At 43.6% G+C, this 18,690-nt stretch overlaps 1 protein-coding gene across 1 annotated transcript in view; it reads right to left on the reverse strand.

Moving 5' to 3' along the window:
* Positions 1–18,690, reverse strand: part of LOC121568431 (beta-1,3-glucosyltransferase) — a 136,904-nt gene that overhangs the window by 61,372 nt on the left and 56,842 nt on the right. Inside the window, exon 4 of the mRNA XM_041878970.2 lies at positions 6,257–6,296. Coding sequence (XP_041734904.2) covers positions 6,257–6,296 — 40 coding nt within the window. The remainder of the gene's footprint in view (positions 1–6,256; positions 6,297–18,690) is intronic.

Genomic DNA, 18,690 nt, shown 5'->3' on the forward strand with positions numbered 1-18,690 from the left:
GTTCTTCTTCTAATGCCCCAACAGCCACAGCAGGCAGGCCCAGGGGAAGTGAGTGATCGATAAATCTATCGAATTACGGCAGAGTTGATTTGAAACGCCGGCTCCCGTGCCAAAGACGCGCAGACACACACACAGAGTCATTAACCTCACACCATCTACAGATGATTTATTTTGCCAGGTCGTGATCACAGAGCTGGCGAGCACATGAGTCTGCCGTTTGTTTATCTCCACTTCCTATCGCTCTGTATTCCATGGGGGGGCAGTCCATAGATAAAAAGACAGTATCTGCCCTCAGATACATTGCCTGGAATGAGACACGAGAGAGCTCTCCATTCCTCATCACATGGAGCCAGCCTTCCTACACTATCACCCTCTCTGCTCAATGGCAAAAATACACTCATCCTATCTCCTCACTGAAGGCACTTGGGTGTGTTAGAGTTGATATTTGTGTGTGAGAGAGAGAGAGAGAGAGAGAGAGAGAGAGAGAGAGAGAGAGAGAGAGAGAGAGACAGAGAGAGAGAGAGAGAGAGACAGAGACAGAGACAGAGACAGAGACAGAGACAGAGACAGAGACAGAGACAGAGAGACAGAGAGACAGAGAGAACGAGAGAGAGAGAGAAATAGAAAGAGATCGAAAGAAGGAGATAGAAAAGCCAAGTGTGTTGATGGTGATGATCAGTAGACATCGCACAAGATCAGATCATGCGGAGGGACAGGATGGCAGGGGAGAGAAGTGCGTTCCCCCCTGGGATCTCCTGCAGCGCCTGTCATCCCCATCAGCGTCACAGAGCAGAGGGGTGTGGGAGTTCCACTACAGTTCACACAGCTCAGGGCCGACCTATCCCTCACGGTTAAACACACACAGCAGCACAACAGGGGGGAACCACTTACCCCCCACGGTTAAACACACACAGCAGCACAACATGGGGGAACGACTTCCCCCCACGGTTAAACACACACAGCAGCACAACAGGGGGGAACCACTTACCCCCCACGGTTAAACACACACTGCAGCACAACAGGGGGGAACGACTTCTCCCCACGGTTAAACACGCACAGCAGCACAACAGGGGGGAACCACTTACCCCCCACGGTTAAACACACAGCAGTACAACAGGGGGGAACCACTTACCCCCCACGGTTAAACACACACAGCAGCACAACAGGGGGGAACCACTTACCCCCCACGGTTAAACACACACACACAGCAGCACAACATGGGGGAACGACTTCCCCCCACGGTTAAACACACACAGCAGCACAACAGGGGGGAACGACTTACCTCCCACGGTTAAACACACACAGCAGCACAACAGGGGGGAACGACTTACCCCCCACAGTTAAACACACACAGCAGCACAACAGGGGGGAACCACTTACCCCCCACGGTTAAACACACACACAGCAGCACAACATGGGGGAACGACTTACCCCCCACGGTTAAACACACACAGCAGCACAACAGGGGGGAACGACTTACCCCCCACGGTTAAACACACACACAGCAGCACAACAGGGGGAAACCACTTACCCCCCACGGTTAAACACACACAGCAGCACAACAGGGGAGAACGACTTACCCCCCACCGTTAAACACACACAGCAGCACAACAGGGGGGAACGACTTACCCCCCACGGTTAAACACACACACAGCAGCACAACAGGGGGGAACGACTTACCCCCACGGTTAAACACACACAGCAGCACAACAGGGGGGAACGACTTACCCCCCACGGTAAACACACACACAGCAGCACAACATGGGGGAACGACTTACCCCCACGGTTAAACACACACACAGCAGCACAACATGGGGGAACGACTTACCCCCCACGGTTAAACACACACACAGCAGCACAACAGGGGGGAACGACTTACCCCCCACGGTTAAACACACACAGCAGCACAACAGGGGGGAACGACTTACCCCCCACGGTAAACACACACACAGCAGCACAACGGGGGGAACGACTTACCCCCCACGGTAAACACACACACAGCAGCACAACAGGGGGGAACGACTTACCCCCCACGGTTAAACACACACACAGCAGCACAACGGGGGGAATAGGATGACTAACTGTGTGACAGCTATAGCAGTTTAGCCTGCATAAAGCATAGACAATAAAGAGAATGGGAAAGACTGAGGCAGATCAATCGTGCGATTTCAATGACACCGATTTCTTTGACAAATGAGATTCGGCTTCTGTTCAGAAAGACTGAGATCCACCGCCACCAGTGAGGCCATTAGCGTGTTGTGTGGAGAACAATGAATGTGTCATTGCAGATGCAGAGCTCTCTATTGTAGCCATCAGCGCAGAGAGACGCGGAGGATGTCAATAGCTCATTTCCATAAGCGGCGGGCCCCGCGTCCTCACCGCCGTCACTGATTGGGTCTGTGTAGGAAGCTTCCGCGCTCCGATGGTTTGCATCATTGGACTTCCCCAGACAAGACACTTTGGAATTATCCTACTCCGGAATTATCCATCTCTCCATAAAAACCCACTCCATGTCTCTCTTTCTCTCTCTTTGGGATCCAATTGGGAGCTCCTAAGAGATGGGGCACACAGGAGAGCATTGAGCTGCTCAAGCGTGTCCGTTATGCCAGATAGCGCCACAATCTCATACCGATCCCCAGGCGCTAAGGGATATTCTATCCAAAAGTACAAATTCAATATGGCCAACTTTCAGGCCCACTGAGGGTTCGATTCAGTCGGATGGAGAGAATTTATATTCCACCAAGGGGCGTTTTGGCAGGCCACCGGCCCATGTGTCATACAGCAAGTGCAAACGATTTCCTCTCATACTGAATTTTAATTGCCCGGCGCAGGGATCAATCGGAGCGCGGTGTGTTTAACTTCCAGCTTACAGCGGGAAAGGTCAGTGTCATAAATATCTCTCCGTGATTTGGAGAGAAGGGACCTGGGGGACAGAGAGAGAGAGAGAAATAGAGAATGAGTCAGACTCCCCCAGACTCGTCGTTGGGGAGACAGAAAATAAAAGGAGGATTCTCAGAAAGAGAGCCAGCCAGACTCAACACCTGAAGTTCGGAGAGGGGTCTGTACGCCAACTTTAATCACCCTCATTATAAATGCTGCAGTCCAGGTCTCTGTGGAAAACTCAGCAAATGAGTGTTGAAGGCAGCCTTAAACCCCCTACTTTGCATCAATAATTCAGGACCCAGACGCAATTTAGTTTTAACAGATTCCAAATCCTCACTCCCATCATCTGCTTTTAAACCTCAACGCCTTTTAAGAGTACTGTGGATCAAGTCAACATCATCATCACCACTTAGTACCGACACAGCATGTTTCTGCATTGTTGGAGAGAGAGAGATAGAGAACAGTGGGAGAGTGTTTCCTTAATAGACTAGTGTGGGATATTGTTTCTAATATTTTGTGTTTGGTGGGAGTCCTCGGTGCTGTCTTGATCTAAGAAATAAAGCGCAGGTCAGATGAGTTCAGGAGAAAAACGGGAGACAAACCGAGTGGGAAGACAAGAGTGGCGAGAGGCGAGATTTGCTTTGTATGATTTCTCCTCTCTAGAGAGACACACACACAGCCGAGCACTTTTGACAAGTACTCCCACAGCGGCCCTGATGTATAGTGTGTTGAAACATGTTAGACTATCGTAAGCTGCTACATATTTTAGAGGAGAGCTTTTGTTGATGGAGCCTACAGTATGGTTTCGGTCAGCAACTTGTGAGCGGGCCTCCTGGGAGGGTATCATGGTGGAGATCTCTCATCATGGGCTGGCTCCCTGCCATACATTAGTATGGATATAAGGCCACTGACACGAATAACAATAGATAGCACTCCCAGGCCGTAGCCCGACCTAATTATCTTCAGGGCCATAATCGCATTTACAATCGCAAAAGGAGATCCATACAGATAGAATTATATGGAGATCCTAATGGTTTGGTCCACAGTCAGTCACACTACACACTTCTTGTAGGCTAATTTCAATGTTATGAGTACATCTTTGGTCCCTTTTTACTTATGTTTTACATTGACATTTTAGTAATTTAGCAGACGCTCTTATCCAGAGCAACTTAAAGGAGCAATTAGGGTTAAGTGCCTTGCTCAAGGGCACAGATTTTTCCCCTAGTCGGTTCAGGGATTCGAACCAGCAACCTTTCGGTTACTGGCCCAACGCTCCGCTAGAATACAAGGTGTGTATTAGAGTGTCCTTCAAAAGGTATTTCCCATCTGTAATGTATGTACCCCATCTGGCTCGAAGGACCAATAAAAAGATGAGTGGACCCCGAGAGAGATGCTGGTTTTGTACATGTGACATCTGTAAACCTCACACACTAGAGGACAACTGTGACTAAAATACATGCAATGGCTGACATGAACAGAATAACAGGATTATAACAAGAAAAAATGAGAACGTGGTTCTAGAGTTGAAAGGGGCTTCCATATTGATTGTGTATGATTTGCATCCCTACCATCTGTCGAGTGGAACTAGGCAGGGACAAGAATTCACTGCATTGATTTTCAACAGATGAGGAGACAGATGCAACTAGGAGAGGAGGGTGGCGGGTTTTGGAAGAAAGTGTACAGTACAGGGTCTAGATGCCCGTATACCACACATTCTGTACACTCTCATTGAGGTGTGCCCCTCAGTGCACACTCAGCATCCGCTGCTCCTTCTGAAGAACTCAGAACTCCAGCAACTCAAAGCCTGCAGCCAATGTTTGCAGCCACACAATTTATTCTTGATCTCCGTCCAATGTTTTCCAATTGGATACCCATACATGCTCAAAAATAAATAGGCCAGTAAGTTCAGAGAGTCCTAGCCTGATGCACATGCTTTAATTTAGCAGTTTTTCGAATTCCAACGCCACAAACAATATCCTGCGCTTTCAGACTAGTTTAGCCTCCCTGGTGTGACAGAGCAAATTAGAATGGCAGTGCCAGATAGCTCGATTTGTTCAGATAACAGTGTCTGTGTGTTTTTCCACTCGGATAAGGTGCCAAATGAGGGCATTATAAACTTGCTTTCATCTGCTTTTGTTTCCGACATGACCCAGTTGAGTGAGCAAGCCAGCAGAGGTCCAGAGTTTCACCTCCAAAACTCCTTGGCGGCTTCCTAGAGCCCTCCCCTCTATCGGAGCACTCTGCTCTTGTATTAGAGCTCTCAAGCATGAAAGGCAAACATCAGATCCATCCATTCGCTCTACTTATGAAATGTCTGCTGCCGTCAAATTAATAAGAGGAGAACTCTGTTGAATGGCGAACAAGTGCAAAGCTGTATTGGGTTCATTTACCTTTCCAGGGTTTCCGAGCCATGGCATCCTTCTTTAATAAGACAGGAATGCCTTTAACGTCAAACAGTTCTCATTATGCCCTTTCACAAGATTTCCCTTATATACTGTATGTCTACACAGCTGGGAGAGGATTTCATCTCTACCACACTACAGGATGTCTCTAAAAACCCCCCCATTTAACAATGATGTGGAATCAGGGAGTATAGAAGTATAGAACAAGGCCTTCTCTTGCTTGTCTAAATGCAAACATTGAGACAGTTGTGTCAGTGTACAGCCTCAGTGATTTGTTCATTCCAGTGCATCTCATGCTGGATTACCCTCATTAGTGCTGATGCAGCTGAATATTAAACACATATCGCACTACAAATTCTGACCCACATTAATTAACATTGGCCCAAAACATGGATACCACACAGCTCTCTCTGAAGGACTGTACAAACACTCGCACGGAACAGGTGCTGTCGTTGGTATTAATTGATTTGACAGATCAATGACTTCAGACAATAGCACATTGAATCAATGAGCACGGTTACATGTACACAATAATGTGATTATGGTGGATAGTCAGAATAATATAATAGTTTGTTTAAAACGTTTACATGCTTTGCAAGAACGATTTCCCTAATAATCCTGTTTACATTGAGACATCTGAAATCAGGCTACCTGATGGGACAGACTTTTGATAAATGCAGAAAATTGCCAATCAAAATGTCTGTTCTACGTGACATATTTATTCGATCCTGATTCAGGAAGTGGACAGTGCCGTTGTTTCACTTTCGTTTTGTACATTGTCGTGTAACAACAAGTAAGAGGGTATTGTACAGTGCAATCAAACTGTCGGCAATATTGGTGGAATCAAGTGAGACATTTCAGAAGATTAGATTAGCAAGCAACTGAATAAATTCATACTTACTGGACCTTTAAAAGTCATCCTATCCATTCAACCATTTCTAGCCGAATGGAGAATAATGAATGAGACTCACCTAGCTGGCTGTCATAGAGGACTTCCTCTAAATCCTGGTTCTGAGGAGAAAGAGAGAGAGACTTATTAGGCCTAGTGGCACGGTTGACTTTTCAATTGAATGCAACAAAACAAAGCAGCTGCTCCAAACACTTCATTTCATGCGACAGTCCCACGGTCCCAGCATTAACACTCCCCTAATTTCACAGCATTGTGTCAACTACTGGAAAAGGAATAGGTCTATTTAGCAGTCTCGGGAGGATTCAGCAAAACAGAATGTAAACACACTGGGCAATAGCAGCAGGAAGTAGTTTGGGGGTGGGGGTGCTACGCAGAACAAAAAAAAAATGCCCACGCTGAAGACGCATATATCGTCCGCTAATACAGGACTAGTAAAGGCCCATTGCACTACTTTTGTGAAAAAAAGTAAACTAAATGTATTTGTATTTCAGTCTGATAATTATCTATACAAAACAGTTAATCTGATCATGTGGAATATTAAAATACTTGCTTGATACATGTTTTCCAGTTTCTTGAAATACTTTGCAAATGCAACTTATTGCTATTTGAAAACTGAAATGTTCTATTAATTCCTTTTACATTTTAGTAGACACTCTTATCCAGAGCAACTTACAGTAGTGAGTGCATACATTTTCGTATTGGTCCCCTGTGGGAATCGAACCAACCATCCTAGCGTTGCAAGTGCCATGCTCTACCAACTGAGCCACATCATCACAAACCACTTGATGTTTTTCTTCATGGTGATGGAAAGTCTACAAGTACAAACCTAGATGACCAGCCTATGTACAATACAGTGCATTTGGAAAGTATTCAGACCCCTTTTTCTACATTTTGTTACCTTACAGCCTTATTCTCAAATTGATTAAATTGTTCTACACAATCTACACACAATACCCCATAATGGCAAAGCAAAAACAGGTTTTTAGACATCACATTTACAGACATTAAGAATTCAGACCCTTTACTCAGTACTTTGTTGAAGCTCCCTTGGCAGCGATTACAGCCTCGAGTCTTCTTGGGTATGACGCTACAAGCTTGGCACACCTAATTTGGGGAGTTTCTCCGATTCTTCTCTGCAGATCCTCTCAAGCTCTGTCAGGTTGGATGGGAAGCATCACTGCACAGCTATTTTCAGGTCTCTCCAGAGATGTTCGATCGGGTTCAAGTCCGGGCTCTGGCTGGGCCACTCAAGGACATTGAGACTTGTCCCGAAGCCACTCCTGCATTGTCTTGGCTGTGTGCTTAGGGTCGTTGTCCTGTTGGAAGGTGAACCTTCGCCCCATTCTGAGGTCCTGAGAGCTCTGGAGCAGGTTTCATCAAGGATCTCTCTGTACTTTGCTCCGTTCATCTTTCCCTCGATCCTGACTAGTCTCCCAGTCCCTGGTGCTGAAAAACATCCCCCCAGCATGATGCTGCCACTACCATGCTTCACCGTAGGGACGGTGCCAGGTTTCCTCCAGATGTGACGATTGGCATTCAGGCCAGAGTTCAATCTTGGTTTCATAGGACCAGAGAATCTTGTTTCCTTTAGGTGCCTTCTGGCAAACTCCAAGCAGGCTGTCATGTGTCTTTTACTGAGGAGTAAAGGCCTGATTGGTGGAATGCTGCAGAGATGGTTGTCTTTCTGGAAGGTTCTCCCATCTCCACAGAGGAACTCTGGAGCTCTGTCAGTGACCATCGGGTTTTTGGTCACCTCCCCCGATTGCTCAGTTTGACCGGGCGGCCAGTCTTGGTGGTTCCAAACTTCTTCCATTTAAGAATGATGGAGGCCACTGTGTTCTTGGGGACCTTCAATTCTGTAGAAATGTTTTGGTACCCTTCCCCAGATCTGTGCCTCGACACAATCCTGTCTCGGAGCTCTACGGACAATTCCTTCGACCTCTTGGCTTGATTTCTGCACTGTCAACTGTGGGACCTTATATAGACAGGTGTGTGCCTTTCCAAATCATGTCCAATTAATTGAATTTACCACAGGTGGATTCCAATCCAGTTGTAGAAACATCAAGGATGATAAATAGAAACAGGATGCACCTGAGCTCAATTTCGAGTCTCATAGGAAAGGGTCTGAATACTTATGTAAATAAGGTATTTCTGTTTTGTATTTTTTATAAATGTGCAAACATTTCTAAAAACCAGTTTTTCGCTTTGTCATTTTGGGGTATTGTTTGTAGATTGATGAGGGAAAAATTAATTTAATCCATTTTAGAATAAGGCTGTAATGTAACAAAATTTGGAAAAAGTCAAGGGGTCTGAATACTTTCTGAATGCACTGTATATTTATATTAAGTGGTTTGTAAGGATAGTAAATTAATCCTGCACAAAAGGTGGTTGTTTTCCATGTTACTTGATCAAGAAAAATATTTAATTTGATGTGGATGTTGTCCATAACATTGCACCTTTTGATGCAAAGGGTTTCGTTCTTTCTGGATTCCATTAGAATGGTGATCACAGAGAAAGGCAACAATTCTTACAATTCCAACTATTGAACCCTGCAAGATACTGTTCTTAATTATACAACTACCTTTTTTGCCAAAGCTGAAATGCTGGAAAAAAACGTTTGCCGGTGCTACAGACGTCAGACGTCTATATCGGTCCTCTAATACTGGACTAGTAAAGGCCCAGTACACTACTTTTGTGAGAAAAAATATATAATTCTCCCGATTTTTTCAATGGGGTGCTGCATCACCCTCAGCCCCTACTTCCCACAGCTATGCACTGGGTTATTTCCATTCATTGGATCATTACTCCACTTCCCTTCGTCAACTTGTACAGCCTAAAGTTTGTCACTCATGTACTGTTGTTTTGCAACGCTAAATGTTTAGAAACCTCACTGGGTTATTGGGAGGAAAAATGGCCGATTCGCCATGTCATTAGTAGTTCCTAATTGTGTGGGGTTTTTAGCGCCTGTAGCATTCCGAGCGCTCGGCTCAATTAAGACACAGCCAGAGAGCAACACCTCCATCGTGGCTGTCGAGAGCCTGTAGCTGCCTGCAATAGTCCATGGAGGAATGAGGAAATCAATCACAGCTTTGAAGAGCCGTCTTTTCACCTCCCATCTTTCAGAAGAAGACAGGTCTCAGTCTTTGGGGAGGAAGGAAGACTGTATAACCTACAGTTCTGGCAAGTCTCAGGAACTCTGCAGCAAGAGCAGAGCGGTATTAATAGATAATGAGGAGGGGAGAGATAAATATTTTTGGGGATTTATGACTACCTCTAGACTAACAATTACTCCACTCCTGGGCTCGGCAGGCCCCTTGGGAGAGGAGCACAATTTAAACAAGTCGTCAATTCACAGTGAGACGGGTGTGCCATCTCATTTTGGCATCACCGGGGAGACCAGCGGAGGGGTGGGGACAGTGAATGGAGCCATCAGAGGAAAGCCATCTATTAACCTCCCTCAGGAGATGACCACTTGGAATCATTAGAACAACACCGACCAGATATGGTCATTTAGCTCATAGAAAGGGATGAACTGCTGCCTGACACCTGTCACTCACTTTTCCTTATTCATCAAACCTTAATAGGAGTATCTAGCAGAGACATTTGAATAACAGGATGCTAAGATTGAAGACGAGGGAGGGAGAGAATGACAAATCCACTACGATGATGTTCACTTGTACTTTGTGTTGTCAGATTTGGGAGTGATCAGAGTGAAAGGCATATTTATGCATCGGAAGAGAAGACCACATCCAGAGCTAATTGAATTCACTGCCATTGGTGGATAAAAAGACATTGGCTTAATTGGGCTCAGTAGCTTAAGTCAGTCAGGCCCATGGGTTTCTCAATCCTCACACTGCATTCCTCTGAAGCCGGTTTCTGAGGAGAGACGCTGCCATCCTCAGGCTGCATTATATGAATAGATTAGCCTATATATTTCTTATATATATCATCCCATCCCCTGCCTCTTAGAAGCCTGGAGGCATCTGTATCTGCAAAAAGTGATTAACCATTGTGAATATCTCAGTGAAAAAACACAAATCACACGCACGAGTCACTGGCATTTGCTAATAATAAGACATGGGGGGTATTCCAGAAAGCAGGATTATTAAGTTAACCAGCTTACTTTGATAAACAGCCACATACCTCTTGATTTTTCTAGTTGATAAAGCTACATTTGTATATTGGTTGTTGTTATCAAGTCAATTACACCTTGTCAATTTTAAGTTATTTACAGCAATTCTGGACAGTTGGCTGGCTAACTCATTGATCCAGCTTTCTGGAACAGCCCCATGATGGTGGTAAATATATAGTGCCTTCAGAAAGTATTGACACCCCTTGACTTTTTCCACATTTTGTTGTGTTACAAAGTGGGATTAAAATGGATTAAAATGATTTTTTTTGTCAAAAACTTTAACATTTGAAAAAAAAAAATATATATATATATATATCTTGTTTAGATAAGTATTCAACCTTCTGAGTCAATAATAATAATAATAATAAATACATGTTAGAATCCCTTTTGGCAGCAATTACAGCTGAGTCTTTCTGGATAAGTCTCTAAGAGCTTTGCACACCTGGATTGCACAATATTTGCACATTATTCATTAAGCTCTGTCAAGTTGGTTGTTGATCATTGTTAGACAGCCATTTTCAAGTCTTGCCATTAATTTTCAAGCCGATTTAAGTCAAAACTGTAACTGGGCCACTCAGGAACATTCAATGTCGTCTCGGTAAGCAATTCCAGTGTAGATTTGGCCTTGTGTTTTAGGTTATTGTCTTGCTGAAAGGTGAATTTGTCTCCCAGTGTCTGTTGGAAAGCAGACTGAACCAGGTTTTCCTCTAGGATTTTGTCTGTGCTTAGCTCTATTCCGTTATCTTAAAAAACTCCCTAGTCCTAATATGACGAGTGGTACTCAGTGATGTGTTGGATTTGCCCGAAACATAACACTGTGTTTCAGGGCATAAAGTTAATTTCTTTGCAGTTTTACTTTAGTGCCTTATTGCAAACAGGATGCATGTTTTGGAATATTTGTATTTAATCACTCTGTCATGTAGGTTAGTTTGTGGAGTAACTACAATGTTGTTGAGCCATCCTCAGTTTTCTCCTATCACAGCCATTAAACTCTGTAACTGTTTTAAAGTCACCATTGGCCGCATGGTGAAATCCCTGAGCGGTTTCCTTCCTCTCCGGCAACCGAGTTAGGAAGGAAGCCTATATCTTTGTAGTGACTGGGTGTATTGATACATCATCCAAAGTGTAATTAATAACTTCACCATGCTCAAAGGGATATTCAATGTCAGCTTTTTTTTCTACCAATAGGTGCCCTTTTTTGCGAGGCATTGGAAAACCTCCCTGGACTTTGTGGTTGAATCTGTGTTTTGAAATTCCCTGCTAGACTGAGGGACCTTACAGATAATTGTATGTGTGGGGTACAGAGATGAGGAAGTCATTAAAAAATCATGTTAAACACTAGTATTGCACACAAAGTGAGTCCATGCAACTTATTTTGTGACTTGTTAAGCACATTTTTACTTCTAAACTTATTTAGGCTTGCCATAACAAAGGAATTGAATAGTTATCGACTTTCATTTTTTATTAATTTGTAAAAACATAATTCGACTTTGACATTATGGGCTAATGTTTGTAGGCCAGTGACACAAAATCTAAATTTAATAAATTTAATTCCGGCTGTAACAAAACAAAATGTGGAAAAAGTCAAGTATTTTCTGCATAGCGGAGAATATATGCTGTATATTGGGCGGCAAGTAGCCTAGTGGTTAGAGCATTGTGCCAGTAAACGAAAGGTCATTAGTTCGAATCCCCGAACCAACAATGTGAAAAATCTGTCAATGTGGCCTTGAGCAAGGCACTTAACCCTAATTGCTCCAGGGTCAGACCCTGCCCGGGACCCCACTCTCCGAGATAAAAAATACAAATTTCCAATTCACACATGCATATTAATATACACTTGTACTTAAATAGGACAAATATAAGCTCCCACCTAATTTTTATTATACACCATTTATGACAATACAATATACACAGACGTTTACGTGTCTTTTTGTTGAATGAAACTTTTTGTGGAAGTTACGAAGAAGAACTACGCTGCGTACAGACCTCTCCCCCTGCGCACTCAACGTCGTCAAGATACATCGAGTTGCCTATTTGGCGGGGAAACTGTGAAGCGAGCTGTAGCTTACTGCCTGTTTGTGTTAATAAGTCTTTTATTAAATAATGTTGTGTCTATTTGCTGCTTTTTAATTAAATAATGTAGCAGTTGTTTAGGCTATGGCCTAAAATAAATGTGTTCATATGGGCAGAACATTATATTTTGTAGCATAGGCTACCGAATGTATGAAAATAAACAGTTCACGCGAAAATATTTTGATCTGGTAAAAGGCAGACATGGTCATTTCAATTTAAAAAATACTCATGACAATAGAAACGGAAACATTGGCTGTCTAACAACCAACTTGACAGAGCTCGAAGAATTTTTAAAAGAATAATGTGCAAATATTGTACAATCCAGGTGTGCAAAGCTCTTAGAGACTTACCCAGAAAGACTCACAGCTGTAATTGTTGCCAAAAGAGATTCTAACTCAAAGCCTTCAAACACACTTACAGTTGAAGTCGGATGTTTACATACACCTTAGCCAAATACATTTAAACTCAGTTTTTCACAATTCCTGACATTTAATCCTAGTACAAATTCCCTGTCTTAGGTCAGTTAGGATCACCACTTTATTTTAAGAATGTGAAATGTCAGAGAATGATTTATTTCAGCTTTTATTTCTTTCATCACATTCCCAGTGGGTCAGTAGTTTACATACACTCAATTACTATTTGGTAGCATTGCCTTTAAATTGTTTAACTTGGGTCAAACATTTCGGGTAGCCTTCCACAAGCTTCCCACAATAAGTTGGGTGAATTTTGGCCCATTCCTCCTGACAGAGCTGGTGTAACTGAGTCAGGTTTGTAGGCCTCCTTGCTCGCACAAGCTTCTTCAGTTCTGCCCACATATTTTCTATAGGGTTGAGGTCAGGGCTTTGTAATGGCCACTCCAATACCTTGACTTTGTTGTCCTTAAGCCATTTTGCCAAAACTTTGGAAGTACACTTGGGGTCATTGTCCATTTGGAAGATCCATTTGCGACCAAGCTTTAACTTCCTGACTGATGTCTTGAGATGTTGCTTCAATATATCCACATAATTTTCCTTCCTCATGATGCCATCTATTTTGTGAAGTGCACCAGTCCCTCCTGCAGCAAAGCACCCCCACAGCATGATGCTGCCACCCCCGTGCTTCACGGTTGGGATGGTATTCTTCGGCTTGCAAGCTTCACCCTTTTTCCTCCAAACATAACGATAGTGATTATGGCCAAACAATTCAATTTTTGTTTCATCAGACTAGAGGACATTTCTCCAAAAAGTACGATCTTTGTCCCCATGTGAAGTTGCAAACCGTAGTCTGGCTTTTTTATGGCGGTTTTGGAGCAGTGGCTTCTTCCTTGCTGAGCGGCCTTTCAGGTTATGTCGATATAGGACTCGTTTTACTGTGGATATAGATACTTTTGTACCTGTTTCCTCAAGCATCTTCACAAGGTCCTTTGCTGTTGTTCTGGGATTGATTTGCTGCGTGGTCCCATGGTGTTTATACTTGTGTACTATTGTTTGTACAGATGAAGGTGGTACCTTCAGGCGTTTGGAAATTGCTCCCAAGGATGAACCAGACTTGTGGAGGTCTACAACCTTTTTTCTGAGGTCTTGGCTGATTTCTTTTGATTTTCCCATGATGTCAAGCAAAGAGGCACTGAGTTTGAAGGTAGGCCTTGAAATACATCCACAGGTACACCTCCAATTGACTCAAATGATGTCAATTAGCCTATCAGAAGCTTCTAAAGCCATGACAACATTTTCTGGAATTTTCCAAGCTGTTTAAGGGCACAGTCAACTTAGTGTATGTAAACTTCTGACCCACTGGAATTGTGATACAGTGAAATATAATGAAATAATCTGTCTGTAAACAGTTGTTGGAAAAATTACTTGTGTCATGCACAAAGTAGATGTCCTAACCGACTTGCCAAAACTATAGTTTGTTAACAAGAAATGTGTGGAGTTTTAATGACTCCAACCTAAGTGTACATAAACTTCCGACTTCAACTGTACACACACACACACAAACCCCTTCCCCCCACAAACAACCATAAACTCAAATGCTCAACAGTTGTTCCATCCCTGAGCTCAACTCAAGAAAGGACTTGATATTACATATACAGTTGCAGCTGTTTGAGAAGGCATGCAAAATTGAGCAAAAACTGGCAAAAATTGGGAGATTTGATTAACCATTGTCAAGTCCTAGGTGATGGAGATCAGATACACCCCCTTTCCCTGAAACACACACACGTTGGTCCTCCGTTGTGACAATTCCTAAGCATCTCTGTGCAGTCAGACCTTTGATTATTTTATGCCACCAGGGACACAATAATATGCCCCCTCTCTGATTGTCAGAGTGTGACCCCCTCCCCATTGGTTACTGCAGCTAGTGTTGCCAGCACTGCCACTTCCTGGGTGGGGGCACCCCACCGGAATACCCACCGGCTAGGTACAAGGTCGTCAAGGTTCTCATTAGCAGCTTTGAGAATGTCCTTGTATATTATGCTCAACCATCAGGGGGCTTTGGCTTTGTAGGACCATCCCTGCCAGGCAGGCTCAGAATATTGAGGGGGTGGTGATACTTTAATAGGTCTCTGACCACATTCATATTTCGGATTTGGCTGCGTATAGGCTACTTACAGTAGGCCCATAAAACAGATAAGGACTTCTCCTTAGTGTATGGGTCTCTCAGGTGGGTGTCTAGGGTATAGGGTCGGGGACCGTTCCATCATGATAGGACAATAAATAAATAAACTATATTTATAATTCATTTTAAAATGTATATCACATATCTGCACAAAATTGAAATCTCTCTCTCACAACCCCTGCTCACAAACACACATGGGCTCTGGGATTTGCAACCGTTTTCCTTTTTCACTCACTTAACTCCACACTTTTCAAAACACAAAAACACACATCCTCACAATACATCCGCACATACTGTGCCTTCCATGTCCTCTGTTTGCTGTGTTTTATCTCTACCATGTTGATTGAGTACATTTGTGTTCCACTTATATTTGAAGATTTATTATTTCGCTAATTCTCCTTTCTTCTAATGCCGTCTATTCAATTTATAAAATACTATTTTTTATTTTATTTATTTCACCTTTATTTAACCAGGTAAGCCAGTTGAGAACAGGTTCTCATTTACAACTGCGACCTGGCCAAGATAAAGCAAAGTAGTGCAATAAAAACAACACAGAGTTACATATGGGGTAAAAAAAAAACATAAAGTCAGAAATACAACAGAAAATATATATACAGTGTGTGCAAATGTAGCAAGTTATGGAGGTAAGGCAATAAATAGGCTATAGTGCAGAATAATTACAATAGTATTAACAATGGAATGCTAGATGTGCAAGAGATTATGTGCAAATAGAGATACTGGGGTGCAAAAGAGCAAAATAAATAACAATATAGGGATGAGGTAGTTGGGTGGGCTAATTTCAGATGGGCTGTGTACAGGTGCAGTGATCGGTAAGGTGCTCTGACAACTGATGCTTAAAGTTATTGAGGGAGATAAGAGTCTCCAGCTTCAGAGATTTTTGCAATTCGTTCCAGTCATTGGCAGCAGAGAACTGGAAGGAATGGCGGCCAAAGGAGGTGTTGGCTTTGGGAATGACCAGAGAGATATACCTGCTGGAGCGCAGACTACGGGTGGGTGCTGCTATGGTGACCAATGAGCTAAGATAAGGCGGGGATTTGCCTAGCAGTGATTTATAGATGGCCTGGAGCCAGTGGGTTTGACTGACGAACATGTAGTGAGGACCAGCCAACAAGAGCGTACAGGTCACAGTGGTGGGTAGTGTATGGGGCTTTGGAGACAAAACGGATGGCACTGTGATAGACTACATCCAATTTGCTGAGTAGAGTGTTGGAGGCTATTTTGTAAATGACATCGCCGAAGTCAAGGATCGGTAGGATAGTCAGTTTTACGAGGGCATGTTTGGCAGCATGAGTGAAGGAGGCTTTGTTGCGAAATAGGAAGCCGATTCTAGATTTAACTTTGGATTGGAGATTCTTTATGTGAGTCTGGAAGTTGAGTTTACAGTCTAACCAGACACCTAGATATTTGTAGTTGTCCACATACTCTAGGTCAGACCCGTCGAGAGTGGTGATTCTAGTCGGGTGGGCGGGTGCTAGCAGCGTTCGATTGAAAAGCATGCATTTAGTTTTACTAGTGTTTAAGAGCAGTTGAAGGCTACTGAAGGATTGTTGTATGGCATTGAAGCTCGTTTGGAGGTTTGTTAACACAGTGTCCAATGAAGGGCCAGATGTATACAAAATGGTGTCGTCTGCGTAGAGGTGGATCTGAGAGTCACCAGCAGCAAGAGCGACATCATTGATATACACGGAGAAAAGTGTCGGCCCAAGAATTGAACCCTGTGGCACCCCCATAGAGACTGCCATAGGTCCAGACAACAGGCCCTCCGATTTGACACACTGAACTCTATCTGAGAAGTAGTTGGTGAACCAGGCGAGGCAGTCATTTGAGAAACCAAGGCTATTTAGTCTGCCAATAAGAATGCGGTGGTTGACAGAGTCGAAAGCCTTGGCCAGGTCGATGAAGACGGCTGCACAGTACTGTCTATTATCAATCGCAGTTATAATATCGTTTAGGACCTTGAGCGTGGCTGAAGTGCACCCGTGACCAGCTCGGAAACCGGATTGCATAGCGGAGAAGGTACGGTGGTATTCGAAATGGTCGATGATCTGTTTGTTAACTTGGCTTTCGAATACTTTCGAAGGCAGGGCAGGATGGATATAGGTCTGTAGCAGTTTGGATCTAGAGTGTCACCCCCTTTGAAGAGGGGGATGACCGTGGCAGCTTTCCAATCTCTGGGGATCTCAGACGTTATGAAAGAGAGGTTGAACAGACTAGTAATAGGGGTTGCGACAATTTCGGCGGCTAGTTTTAGAAAGAAAGGGTCCAGATTGTCTAGCCCAGCTGATTTGTAGGGGTCCAGATTTTGCAGCGCTTTCAAAACATCAGCTGTCTGAATTTGTGTGAAGGAGAAGCGGGGGGGCATGGGCAAGTTGCAGCAGAGGGTGCAGAGTTGGTGGCCGGGTTAGTGGTAGCCAGATGGAAAGCATGGCCAGCTGTAGCAAAATGCTTGTTGAAATTCTCGATTATTGTAGATTTATCGGTGGTGATAGTGTTTCCTAGCCTCAGTGCAGTGGGCAGCTGGGAGGAAGTGCTCTTATTCTCCATGGACTTTACAGTGTCCCAAAACTTTTTGGAGTTAGTGCTACAGGATGCAAATTTCTGTTTGAAAAAGTTAGCCTTTGCTTTCCTGACTGCTTGTGTATATTGGTTCCTAACTTCCCTGAAAAGTTGCATATCGCGGGGGCTATTTGATGCTAATGCTGTACGCCACAGGATGTTTTTGTGCTGGTCAAGGGCAGTCAAGTCTGAGGAGAACCAGGGGGATATATCGGTTCTTAGTTCTGTATTTTTTTAATGGGGCATGTTTATTTAAGATTGAGAGGAAATTACTTTTAAGGAACAACCAGGCATCCTCTACTGACGGAATGAGATCTATATCCATCCAGGATACCTGGGCCAGGTCAATTAGGAAGGCCTCCTCGCTAAAGTGTTTTAGGGAGCGTTTGACAGTGATGAGGGGTGGTCGTTTGACCGCGGACCCGTTACGGACGCAGGCAATAAGGCAGTGATCGCTGAGATCCTGGTTGAAGACAGCTGAGGTGTATTTAGAGGGTATGTTAGTCAGGATGATATCTATGAGGGTACCCATGTTTACGGATTTAGGGTTGTACCTGGTAGGTTCGTTGATAATTGGAAAGTCTAATACTAATTATTAAATCAAAAAACTAATTATTTTCCAACATTCCCTATCTAGAATGGTATAGTGTAGTTGTTGTGTGGTATTGTAAATTATATTTTGAGGACATGTCGAAACACATGAAACATTCATGGCCATTTAGCTAGCTAGCTTGCTGTTGCTAGCTAGTTTGTCCTGGGATATAAACATTGGGTTGTTATTTTACCTGAAATGCACAAGGTCCTTTTTGACCCATTTTGAGACATACAAAATCGTGTGTGCTCTACTCCAACAATTAATCCACAGATAAAAGGGGAAACCTAGTTAGTTTCTAGTAATCTCTCCTCCTTCAGTCTTCTTCTTCTTCTGTGGACTTTATATGGCGGTTGGCAACCAACTTTAAAGTGCATTACCACCACCAACTGGACTGGAGTGTGGACCTCAGTTCATCTTTCAGTCACCGACGTGAGTATATGCTCCTAAAAACCAATGAGATAGGAGAGGCGGGACTTGCTCCACGTCATGCGTCAAAAATAGAACCAAGTAAAATAGAACTAAG

This window comes from Coregonus clupeaformis, chromosome 6 (assembly GCF_020615455.1).
Source record: "Coregonus clupeaformis isolate EN_2021a chromosome 6, ASM2061545v1, whole genome shotgun sequence".
NCBI classification, from domain to species: Eukaryota; Metazoa; Chordata; class Actinopteri; order Salmoniformes; family Salmonidae; genus Coregonus; species Coregonus clupeaformis.